We start from the raw sequence: 13,293 nt of genomic DNA on the forward strand, positions 1-13,293 counted from the left end.
AGGAGGCACTGCAGGGATTTAGGTGAAGTGCTGGAATGCTGCTGGCCTTGATATGTAAACTGCAGGGCAAATGGGAATCACCAGGTATATTTAAGCTGGTGCTGCAGTAGGATTTGAAGCTGCGGCTTAATAGCCTGGTGTTTAGAGATTGTAAGGGAGGCCAAATCCGAAAAGAGTTGGTAAGCATGGGTTTGGAACAGAAGAGTATCTTTATTGCGAGCAGCAAGGAGTTGCTCTTTCATACGAAAAAAATGCAGTCTAACAATTATATCCCGCGGTGGGCCATCCGACTAGCGGTGGGTGAGTGCTCTGTGAATTCTGTCAAATTCAAAGCGCTTGATGTGTATGGGGGTAGACAGTTCCTCAAACAGGGCAGTAGTGAAAGATTGTAAATCATCAATCGTTTCAGGGATCCTGCAGAGCCGCAAATTGGATCTGTGGGAGCGGTTATTTGCGTCCTTCAAATGGGATAGAAGTGTAGCATTCTCCTCGTGGAGTGCTGCTTGTTCTTGGGCATGTTCTTGCAGGGTCAGCTCTATATCATCTACCCTTGTTCCCAGGTCTGTTGTGTGCTGGCCTAATTCTCTTATCTACCTGGATAGTCTATTAGTTATCTGGTCAGAGGTTGCTGTAAGGGCCCTCTGCAGCATGGATTCCATGTGTGTGAGGAAATCCTTCTGTGACATACCTGACTGTGGCAGTGCTGGGGAGCCGCTCAGGTTAAGATTTGTGTCGTCCTCCTCTTCACTGTCCATCCGTCCCGGATCAGCAGGAGATGCAGTGTGCTGTTTAGCAAGAATTTTCGCTGCCATCTTAGAAGAGGCACGGGCTAGGGCTTCCTTGATCGGCTTGGGTTTTTTTTTTTCCCCGAGGTGTCCCGTTAAAAACCATCCCAGACAAGGCAAGGGATGTTCCACTGGTGAATCGTGAAACAACTCCTCCAGTGAAGATTGGGCCGGGAAAGGATAGACAGATACTGGTGATAGGGGACTTATTAGGACAGATAAAACAATCTGTCACAAGATCATGAACGGTGAACAGTATGTTCGGCATGTCGCAGGTTGGATGAACAGATTGTTAGGTGGGGTTGTTGAGGACCCAACTGCCATGGTACATATTGGTACCAATGACAAAGTTAGATGAATGTGTTTGATAATCAGCTGAAGATCTGGGGATAAAGGCACCACATCCCACAAAAATAGAAATATTTGGAAATACACAAGTGAGATTTTTTAGGTACAAAACACGTCAATATACTACTTTAATTCATAAAATTACATACATTTTATTGTAAATATTCCAAAGTTAAAAACAATCATTTCTAAAACATCACAGATTTCATGCGGTCATGCTATATGTACAGTAGTTTCAGATCAACCGGTTTCATCATTTAATGACTTCCTCGGGAGTCTTGCGAAGCACTGTATAAAATATCACTACAAAGAAAATTACATTTATAAATTAGGCATATAAATATATTTATACATAGGTGTGCAAGCTACACCAATATATTTACACATTTCACACAGTCAAAATAATAGATCATCTGAGAGGCCGTATTATTCCGGATACTTAAAGGAGTCAGTAACGAAGAAGAAATGTTGGAACCAAAAGATTGTAGTTGGGGTTATCAGTTTGTCACAGGAGGAATATAGCCCATTATGAGAGTCTGAAGAGAAGAATGAAAATAAGCCAAACAACAAAAAACATGGAATAGAGTACTAAACTAGAGTATAAAATCCCTCAATGAGAGGGCAGTATACTACATTCCTCCAATAGGGTATTAGGGACCCACCAGTTCAGGCAGATAGCAGAAATCAATTCCCAAAGGTAATTGTGGTTTGAAAGAGAATTTTCCCCACAAGGAAGAGACAACCCGGTAGGTCCAATTCCATGCAAGCCTTCAACAATAATAAATAAAAAAGGTGATCAGTGCAAACTATATACCAAATATTACAACAAAGATGGAAAATCCTTGTTTGATATGTAGTCTACCTCATAGATAAAGTGCAATAAATCAATAATTATATCAATACTAATGGTGAATCCTAATGCAAATTGCTGCTGTGCATGCAATTATTTAGCTGCTGTGCAAAACTGCCACTGTGTAAACTACATAAATAATTTGCTGTGCATGCGACTATTTAGCTGCTGTGCAAAATGCTACTGTGCAAACTACGCAAATAAATGATTTGCTGTGCATGCAATAATTTAGCTGCTGTGCAAACTACGCAAATAACACTTCCTGTTCTGGTACTTAAATCGACAAGGTTTTTGACCAATCCGGATCCCCTGATGAAGTCATGACCTGTGACCATTGTTTGATCTGTCTGTCGTTTTCAGCATTGTTGTAAGTAGCCATTTTTTAAACATAAATAAACCTATTTGAGACATATTACGCAATGGGATCTTCCTGCTTATTTTCTGCTTTCATTTGCTGTGGATGAACGGGTGAACTAACCAACTGGGAGCCATTATTGCAATACAGCACTCTTAAGGACATCATCCCTGGTTACCACACTCAGGAGGACTCATCATTAGAAATATTTGAGTGGCATTTCTTACCCATTTAGAGGTAAGCACATAGAAAGCACTGAGTGGACCACATGAAGAGTACACAGTGGATGCCACCTGAAGAGTTTGCCTGTCACATTGCTGCATACTAGCACTAATTTGCACGTTTACTGTTTATGGATGGACTTTTATGGGTATCTCTACTCAATATAAATAGGACTGTATTGGTACACCTAACACACTTAAAGGTGTACACAAAGGATCATTTGATACTTAGCACTTTATGATAATCTTGCACCATTGTGCACTATTTAGTGTTCATTCAATTATTATTTAATGTTTAGCACCTGATGATGATTTGCACAATTTTGCACTATATTGTTTGTTTTAATTATCTGCACAGCAGTAGCTATTTTATTCACTTTATGAATTTATGGTAATGTGTTGTGCATTTTTTGAAAATAATTTATTTGCGTGGTTTGCACAGTAGCAGTTTTCACAGCAGTTAAATAATCGCATGTACAGCAAATGCATAGTTTGCACAGTGGCAGATTGCACAGCAGCTAAACAATCGCATGCACAGCAAATCATTTATTTGCGTAGTTTGCACAGTAGCATTTTTCACAGCAGCTAAATAATTGCATGCACAGCAAATAATTTGTTTGCGTAGTTTGCACAGTAGCATTTTGCACAACAGCTAAATAATCGCATGCACAGCAAATTTATTTACGTAGTTTACACAGTGACCGTTTTGCACTGCAGCTAAATAATTGCATGCACAGCAGCAATTTGCATTAGGATTCACCATTAGTATTGTTTTAATTATTGATTTATTGCACTTTATCTATGAGGTAGAATACATATCAAACAATGATTTTCCATCTTTGTAGTAATATTTGGTATATAGTTTGCGCTGATCACCTTTTTTATTTTTGTTTAAGTGCATGGTATACACTTTAGGTCTAGCAGCAAACTAACCGACATACCACATTAAGATATTTTTCACTTTGATAGCGCGAGGGAACCCCATTTTTCTATAATCCTTCAACAATGTGATGTGATGGGCAGACAAAGGAAACCATTATAAGTTCCCAGATATTTTAATTAAGCACTATAACCACAAAGTCCATTGAACAACACTACAAACATCACATTCTTACCTATAAGAGCTACTTGTGGGGCCAAGTGTCAAACAAATCCCACGAGATTAATTTGGTTCAAAGATTAAATCAAATTGCCCAAACACGAACAGACAGCTCACTTAGCCAGATCTCTGATAAATGGTAAATACAGGCAATTAGCACTGAGGTAATCTGAGGGAACATACATACAGGCACTAGCATAAATTCCCAAATCCACACATTAGAAAAGTTTGTCAAATGAATCCTCTGTGTATATACTCAAACAAGCATTTAACTTGACCCCCAGGCTCTCAAAATGGCTATTTGCCACAGCAAAGGGACCACCACCATGTTGGACTATTTATATTCCTCCTATCTCCTGGTGTGTCATGCTGCCGGCGAGATGCAGACGCCTATTGGGTGCCCATCAGGTATGCGCGGACCCCGCAGCTGAGATCACATCACGCTCATACACATCCATCCAGGGTGTGCTGATGTACTCACTCTGTCCTCTTTGCTGCCTTTTAGGCAAGATTCCTCTTCAAACTGTAATGCTGTCAGGATCTTCCCAAGCTGGCCTGAGCCCAGCCTGAAGGCAGAGCCCCCTCAGACCCTGGGGTCCCTCCTAGGCAACCGATAGACTCCTTAGCACTCCATCTTCCATCCGACTCTCCTGCTGTCATAGCTCCACCATATCTAAACTCACAACAGTAAAATCAGTTTTTATATGCAGTATAGCATGCGTGTTATACCTACTGTGGAGCCAAAATGATTAATCCTCCACAACTGTGTAAGAAGGCAGTTTTCTCCCATCTTTTTTGATCCTCCCCTTCTTCCACAATCCCAAATTCGCCTCCTGATAGCACAGAGCCTTGAGGTCAGTCTACACATGCTCAGGTTGGTGTGTATTGCTGGAGCGTTATTTTTTTTTTGGGAGGGTGTGTGAGATCAGCACAGGTCTAATCAGCACTGTCCAGTCAGAGGGGCAGGGGTCATGCAGCCTCATAGGACAGTCAGATGAGAATAAACACTCCTCCTACAAGCTTTAAACAGTGCTAGACCGGACACTGATAGTCACAAGACTGCTATATATTGCTGATGAGAAAAGGTATTTAGCAGTTTAAATCTACAAAAATAATTGCCTTTCCATGTTACGTGTACTGTGGGAGAGTAGATATAGTGAATGCAGGGTCCTGGGTTTAGTAACACTTTAAGGGCTGACTCAGCCACCCTGCCAGGACATTCTGCCTGGGGATTGGCAAGTTCCCTCAAGTATGCAGATCAGAGGTACCAGAGACCTACCTCTGTGGAGCTATCCATCCTGATCTGCAGTAACCCTGACCCAATTTCTGACTCACAAACTAACCATGAGTCATCAATTAAATTTGCCTGCACTAACACTAGTAGCACACTAGAGGCTGCTACACCATTTTTTATGGACATCTTAGTGGCTGGAATGGTACCAACCGATCAGTGAAAAGCCAAGGTGGTACCAATATTTTAAAAAGGGCCAAGATATTTATCTGGTAAGTACAGGTCAGACTAACATCAATAGTATGTAAGCTATAGAAGGGGACTGGTTAAGGGACTATATCCAAGAATTTGCTTTTGAAAAGACTATTAATAGTAATCAGCATGGATTCATGAAACACCATTCTTGCTAAACCAATATGCTACCATTCCATGAGCAAGTGAGCTGTCATCTTGATAAACTAAGGCCTGCGAATGTGGTGCTTTCAACAAATTAGTGTGTGTGTGTATAGGGGGGGGGTCTCCTAAAACTGGAGCAAACCGAATCTAAAGCAGCTGCTCATTTTAACCAATCAGCTTCTGCTTTCATCTTGTTCGGTTAAGCTTTGAAAATGAAAGCAGTTAAATCATAAAGCAGAACTAAACCTATTGATTTAACAGTTTCAAAAAACAGTTACATTCCTGGAATCCTGGATTACATTCCAGGATTGCTGACCGTTACATTTGCTTGCCTCAACTGTAAAACCATCAAATGGCTGGTGTCATAACTGATGTGCAGCTTCATGGCAGTTGAAGATCAAACATAAGCAGCTTCTTTGGCTGTAAAGGATAGGAGGGTTTAATTCTGCTTTAAGGCTGTCAGCAGATCGGCCTCTACAAACTCAGCAGTGTTTAAAAATGCCTAAAAATTGAGAGCAACCGAACATGTGCAGAGCAAAACTGTGTATTACTGGATTTTAAACAGTATAGACACTTATTTTTAATGTCTTGCATAGCTATACCTGCAAAAGGGGCCAGCCTGAAGTGACCTAGCAGCACTTAATTTTCTGATTAAAAGTACCACTTTAAGCACCTGCAACTGAAAATGTATTCTAAACTCAGTATACTAAAAGCTGAGAACAAAAACGAAGGTCTATTTTTCTTAACCCACTTCAAACTATGTGCTGTAGCATAAGCTGCACTTGATAAAATATATTTCCCCTTTAGACCAAATCAGATGAGTGTGAAAATGTTTAATTTCATACTTACAACTTGCTTTCAAACCAAAAAAATTTGATTTTCTTTTTTAGGAGGGAAAAATTCAGGGCTGTTTTCACAAAAGACATTAAAGCGGAGCTCCACCCAAAAGGGCAAGCTCCGCTGGTTTGCCTCCTCCCCCCTCCACTGCCACATTTGGCACCTTTCGGGGGGGGGGGGGGGGAGGAGGGGGGTTTTTCACAGGTACTTGCTTCCCACTTCCAGCTGAACTTGCAGCAGCAAGCTCAGCTGTAAGTTCCACCCTGTCCTCCTTCTTCGCCACTGGGCCATTCACAGAGTGCAGCGTGCTTCTTGCATGTGCAAGGCTTCACTGCTAATTTCCCTTAGCCGAGATGGCAGTGACAGCACCCAAGAGCCAACTGAAAAATCAGCTCAGGGGTGAAGACATCATTGAATTCGTGGACATGTAAGTATCCTATTAAAGGTCAGAAGCTACAGTATTTGTAGCTGCTGACCTAATTTTTTCTGAAGGAGCCTGGATCGCCACTTTAACTTTAATTTCAGGTGCTAACTATATTTACATTGTACAGAGCTGAATTTTTTTGATCAATGACATGATCCATTTTGGGACTAGAAGTTGTCATTTGCAGCAAGTGTAGTGACGGGATTGGCAGTTTTTTTTTTTTCTTAGTAGTCATCATTCATGTGATAAATGGTTTGTTAAAATGTCTTTTTTTTTTTCCTTTGCCATTAAATGCATAGAGGAGTTTGGTATGGAAATTGGGGGACCCCATGCTATTTTTTTGTGGGGTCCCCTTTGACATCTGTACCAGATCATCATTGAAAATAAGTCTTCTATGTATTTTTATTGAGAACTATAAACTTTTTTGTGTGGTCCTGCCATTAACATCTATACCAGGCCCTCATCTAGGAAATGGGACTGTATAAGAAGGGCAGAAGACACCTCTAAGTGAAGTATTTTAACCGTTTATTGGATAAACAAAGTAAATTGCACTTACAAGATACCAGTGAAAACAGGTCACCTGATCATCACATAAGGTTCTGTTCCTGTGGCTCCGACTCCTCTAGCCGACCATCAGCGAAAAGGGGGTCAATGTAGAAAGCCAACCAGGGGGGGAGGGAGTTTGTCATCTGAGGCCATGGTGGACCGCCTGGCCAACTTTGCTTACAAACAGAAGTAAATGCCATTTTTTTTTATTTGTAATTGTTCACTGTATTGTAGTTAAGTTGTATGAAATCGTGTTTGACTTTAAGCATTATTAAAATTGCTGCTCTGTGCCAAACATAATTCATTTCTTTTTTTATTTTACTTTTGTACATTTTCCCTAGGTCAGAGTACAGCCACCATGCCATTTGTTTGCCAATACCTTGATTAATAGCCTTAATAATAACCATTATTGTTTTTTAAAGCAGAGTTCCCCCCAGAAATGGAACTTCTGTGGATCGGAGTCCTCCTTTTCAGGGGGGGAGTAGATACCTGTTAAATCCAGGTACCTGCTCCCACTTCTGGGGAAGGATTTCTGCATTCTTGTGCTGCAAACTATGCAATGTCCGGCCCCTCCTTCCCCCGCTGCCTTCTCAGAGATGCACTGGTCCCAGAAGACAGCAGGGCCCATTTAAAAAGCATAGCATGACTCGCGCATGCATAGTAGGAAACAGGCTGTGAAGCTGTAAGGCTTCACTTCCCGTTTCCATTAGTAAGGATGCCAGCGCCAGCACCCGGAGTTGAGGGACGGGTAAGCTTCAGGTGCTGACATCACAGGCTCCCTAGACAGGAAGTTTCCTTATATTAAAAGTCAGCAGCTGCAGTATTTGTGGCTGCTGGCTTCTATCTTTTTTTTTACCCAGGCAGAACTCCGCTTTCAGTTTAGCTCCCAATGACTTCAATAAGGTTTGGATTCGGCACCCAGACTTTAGTAAGTTCAGTTCATCCCTGGTCTTCAGCAGTGGATATTTTTACTATTGTCAATATTCCTTTTATCATATCATGCAGTAGAACACATGTAGAATAATGCACATGCATTATATTACATTTAATAATATTATATTATAATATTTATTCACATTATAATAATTACATTTTTAATGATATTCTACATGCGATTTGGGTTTGTTTTCTTGCACAATTTTATTTAACAAGAGATGTACTATTTAATTAGTATGTGCTACAGTATATACATATGACCTGGGTAATACCAGTTCAAGTGCCAGTTCACATCAGTGCGTGGTGTGAGATTGCATGTCATTCGCATCGCACTGCAAATCACATGTGATATCCATGCAATGCGATTTCAGCCATACAGATGGCTGAATTTGCATCACATTCGAGCCAAACTTGCACAGGATCCTTTTTTTGGTCCGCACCAGAATCAGATTTCATGGGTGTTCACATTGTATTGACACTCCCCATAATTTGCATATGGCAGTGTAAACTGCCTTGCGAGTCGGGTGCGATAGGGGAACCCGCACTGGATTTACAGGGTTCCCGCATTGCATAAGTGTAAACCAGCACTAAGGGCCGAGCATGGGTTTTCTTTTGTCAGCTAGATACATTTTGCCACATTTGGGCTGAAACTTTGTTTTCAGGGTTCATTTATACTTATCTATATGTTTAGGAGTAATACATGTGAGGGTGGGGTGTAACTAAAGTCTTAGCGTCATGGTGGTTTTGTGATTTTTAAAAAATGTTTTATTTACAATATATTTGAACCATAAAGGGTTGAGGTTACTTATATTTATGCAGTGGCGTGGACAGTTTTCCAGGGACCTTTGAGTGTGCAGTAAAATATATTTTAGGTCTGTAACCTATAACTAGATACCAACCAGGCCGTAAACCCAGCACATTTGCATGGTTAAGCAATTTTTATAAAATTAGAAAACATGCACTTGTACAAGGATTAGGGTTCCCAAGGCTGGATCAGTCTTGAAAAAGGTCATGTAATGCAGGTTATTAAGCTCAGATTGTGTGGAGGTATAATAGTTCATATCTCACAAGCTTATGATATACTACCTCCACAGGCTGATGGTGTGTTTGATGCTTTTTTGTTTCTTTGACATACATTTTATATGTTATTATTGATAGGGAATGGGACATTATCACTGTCTCTACCTTTTTGTGGCAATATTTCTCATTCTCTCTACCTGTAACGTATAAACACTGTAATGTATAAATGTGTATATCTCTGCGTTCTCTACAATATGAATCTAACTAACCAATGCTCTTCCATGCTTTGTTTACCTTTATTTAACCTTGATTGATTGCTCGCATTTGGCCTGTTATCACAACTCTTTATTACTCTGTACTCTGCTATAAAACGTAAATAAAAATTACAATAAAAAAAATAAAAAATAAAATCAACAATATAAAATAATTCTTTGATGGGTTGAGTTTATTTTTAGAAATGCATTATTTCACTTTTTTAACATCTCAGTCTTTTAGCACAGTTGAAACATATACTGCACATCAAAAGCACCATGGTAAAAAATATACCATAATGAGTATTCTGTGAATGCAAAGAAATATTCACTGCACCATAAAGAGAGAAGCCTATAGTGGCATAACCATAAATGTTATTTTCAGTAGTTATTTTCTGTGGAGGGGAGGGTATAGTAGATCTATACTATATATTTTGGCCAATGCAATTCCAAAACATATTACATTTAGGGCTAAACTAGCCCTATTAGAAATACACAGTTGGATAATAAGGTTTTCTAATAACATACAGTAAATAGCCAGGGATGGTCTGCTTGTCAGCAATATTATATCAAATTCATATCACAATGCACAAATGGATAACAATGGACGTATATGTGCATCTACTGACAAATCCAAGTGCTTCACCAAACAGCCAGACTGTATTGTTCATTTGTTGCTTTCTTGTGGCACTCAAGAGCATCTTCAAAATATAGTTGGAGTTATTGTTCTATGTTTGCGATTCATGCATTCCACTCAAACACAACGTGCGCAACCAGTAGATAAATCATCCCGATCATAGTGGAGATAATCATCATGGGGAATCCCAACCTGTAATTTTTCAAATACAAAAATAAGGGAAATATGTAACTAGTTGCAAATAGAAGAACACAGTAACAATTAAATTTTTTCTTTGCTATTACAGATTGCCTTCTAAAAACGCCAATTGCCTGGCTGTTATGCCCATACAATACTTTAGTTACTGGCCTAGAAAGATTTGCAGAACAGGAGCTCGGTCTTCACTCTGACTTTCTAATCTACATGCATGTTTTAAACAGTGACTAAAAATGTAAGCCAGGGACATGCAGGCAGCTAGCAAGTGGACCCTTTATTGTGTGTTTACATTGGCCAAAAGAGAGTCTTAGCTCTTAAGGGTATTAAATCCTCAGATAATATTTTGATTGTTATTCAATAGTAAGCTAGGGGGGGTTGGGGTATCAGTTTTACCATTACCATAGAGACTACTAATGGAGTAAGAAGCAACTTGCTTTCAATTCGAACTGTAAAACTTCATGGAAGTCCTTGTATTGGCCGCAAAGAATGGGCTGAAGTCAAGTTTATAACAGGACTGGAACAGACCCTTACAACTGGCTTGGGTAAGATTACTGTTAGCCCTTGTACACACGGTCGGATATTCCGATGGACAATGTCCGATAGGACCGTGTTGTCGGATAATCCGACAGTGAGTGGGCTCCATCGGACTGTTTCCATCGGAGTATCCGACGGACCAAGTTTTCCAACTTGTCTATAAAATTTTCTGACAACATGCTCCGATCGGACTTCGTCCGATCATGTGTAGAGAATTCCGATTGGACAAAGTGCCACGCATGCTCAGATCAAATTCCTAGACCAAAGCTATTGGCTACTACCCTGAATGTAGTCCCGTCATAACGAAATAACGTCATCACGTTAAGTACGATCGGATTTTCTGACAACTCTATCCGACTGTGTGTATGCAATAGTTTCGGACAAAATCCGTCGGACAAAATCCGTCGGACAAAATCCGACGGATTTGGTTGTCGAAATTTCCGACCGTGTGTACAAGGGCTTAGGGATTGCGCTTTGCAGGGCAAAGTAATGGATTCATTTATGTGAAGTGATTTATTAAGTGATTATTTCTCTCTCCCATTTTTTAGTTTGGTTACAGAGAGCGGGAGAAGCCTCCCAATATAAACTTTAGTTGCTCTAGTTGTAGTTTAGAAGGGCTATCCCTACCGTGTGTGACAGCAAGTTTTCAGAAAATGTATACTAATATGAATTTTAGTGCACACACAAACAATACTCAATTTTTTGGTAAAATAAAAGATGAGGTCACGTCGAGTAAATAGATAGCAAACATATTAAAACTTAAAATTGCATACAACCAAAAAATGGTGACAAACTACAGTACCTAAAATTTTCCATAGGTGAGACTTAAAGCCTACAGTTCATCAATGTGGAGTTAATTGTGAATGATGGCCTAAGAATTATTGCTCTCACTCTGTTTACATGTGTGTGGGACATACTGTATGCACATTTGACTGTTTGTGAAGGGTGCTTTTATATATATTTTTTGTTTTATTTCAGTCTTTTATATTATTTTAATGTTACTACTATTACAAGGGGGCTAACAGGCCCCATATTGTATAGTTTTGGGCAGTAACAGGTACTCTTCATGGAGATATCAGTGGTCTATTAGACCCCCAATATCTTCCCTACCCTCCAAAGCAGCTGATAAAGCACAGACCATGCAACAAAGGCAGCCACCACACCAAGTACTAGTAATTTGCAACATACTACATTTTTGGTATTGGTTTTAGATATACTTTATTGTAATCACTGATATTGTACCCATCTCTGATGTACCCATGTCTGATGTCCTTGCAATACTTTCTGGCACAAAATCTAGTTTCCAACAACAGTTGTCAGGGGAAAATATTAGCTCTGGTTTACAAATAAGCTGCCTTTGATACTTACTGTCAATAGGGAAATTTACCATATATACTTGAGTATAAGCCGAGCCGAATATAAGCCGAGGCACCTAATTTTACCACAAAAAAATGGGAAAAAACATATGGACTCGAGTATAAGCCTAGGGTGGCAAATGCAGCGGCTACTGGTACATTTTCAGGATACGGTGTGGCACGGAAAAACACAGAGGCTGCCGGCATCACTGTGCCCATCATTGCAGCCTTACCATGTCCATCATTATAGCCTCACTGTGCCCATCACTGCAGCCTCACCATGCCCATAATTGCAACCTTACCGTGCCCAGCATTCTAGCCTCATGCTCATCACTGCCGCCTCAATGTGCGGTCATTGCAGCCTCACTAGTAGTCACTGTGCCTATTCATGCAGTCCAAGCAGCAGTCAGTACCTGGATTGCACAGCGTGCATCACCCGCTTTATCTCAGAGCTCATTCATTTTCGGCCGTGCACTGACAAAAGTCCCACCCTCCTCCTAGACAAGCTTGTGTGATGGACAGAGTCAGCTCTGAGACACACCAGTCTCCCATTGTGTGAGAGAGGGAGAGAGGGAAGCGCTGCAGCCACAGTTCAATGCAGCCCTAGGACAAGCAGCCTAATGCCCGGGATCCCTGCCCTCACTCGAGTATAAGCCGGGGGGGGGTTCAGCATAAAAAAAGTACTGAAAAACTCAGCTTATACTCGAGTATATATGGTAATTAAGGTCTGGTCAGCTATTTCACCAAAGGATCAATGAGAAATGTATTTCCTAAAGTAATGGTTAGCAATAACAATTTGTTTTGCTAAGACACAAATTATTATGATGTTGGTGTGAGCAGGTTCATAACCAAAAAGTACAAACTTGCTATTTTTTTTTTAGTTTTTCAGTTCATCAGAAGTTAATATCTGTAGTATAAGCATAAAAAGAAGGGTTATTAATCCTACAATGAAAAGGGAGGAAGAGATGAATGAAAGGCAGAGGTGACCACAGCAAGGTGCTAGATTTTGTATTAAGGGCTGACAAACTCCACTGGCTTTCTTGTTCATATAAAAAGAACCAACTTCACTTCCTTTCTCCTTTATTCTCCAGCTGAACAAAACAAAGGTATTCTCCATTACTGTCACAGACAAAAGCACCCAGACTTCAAAAACAGGTATCCACTATATACAGGTTAATAGCATCTATTCCAGACAAGTGCAATGCCGAACATTTGTATCGCTGAAGCAGTCTTTTTTTTTTTTGGGACAACTCATCTTGGTAGAGCCAAGACA

The 13,293-nt window shown here is 40.2% G+C and overlaps 1 protein-coding gene across 2 annotated transcripts in view; it reads right to left on the reverse strand.

The window, feature by feature from the left end:
* Positions 1-9,475: 9,475 nt before the first annotated feature.
* OCA2 (OCA2 melanosomal transmembrane protein) overlaps positions 9,476-13,293 on the reverse strand; it is a 561,190-nt gene continuing 557,372 nt past the window's right edge. For both annotated transcript variants that reach the window (XM_077482777.1, XM_077482778.1), the window contains one exon: positions 9,476-10,128. In XM_077482777.1, the coding sequence (XP_077338903.1) occupies positions 10,041-10,128 (88 nt within the window). In that variant the 3' untranslated portion in view covers positions 9,476-10,040. The remainder of the gene's footprint in view (positions 10,129-13,293) is intronic.

Source organism: Lithobates pipiens, unplaced genomic scaffold (assembly GCF_037356315.1).
Source record: "Lithobates pipiens isolate NorthernLeopardFrog02 unplaced genomic scaffold, aLitPip1_a1.2 Scaffold_16, whole genome shotgun sequence".
NCBI lineage: Eukaryota > Metazoa > Chordata > Amphibia > Anura > Ranidae > Lithobates > Lithobates pipiens.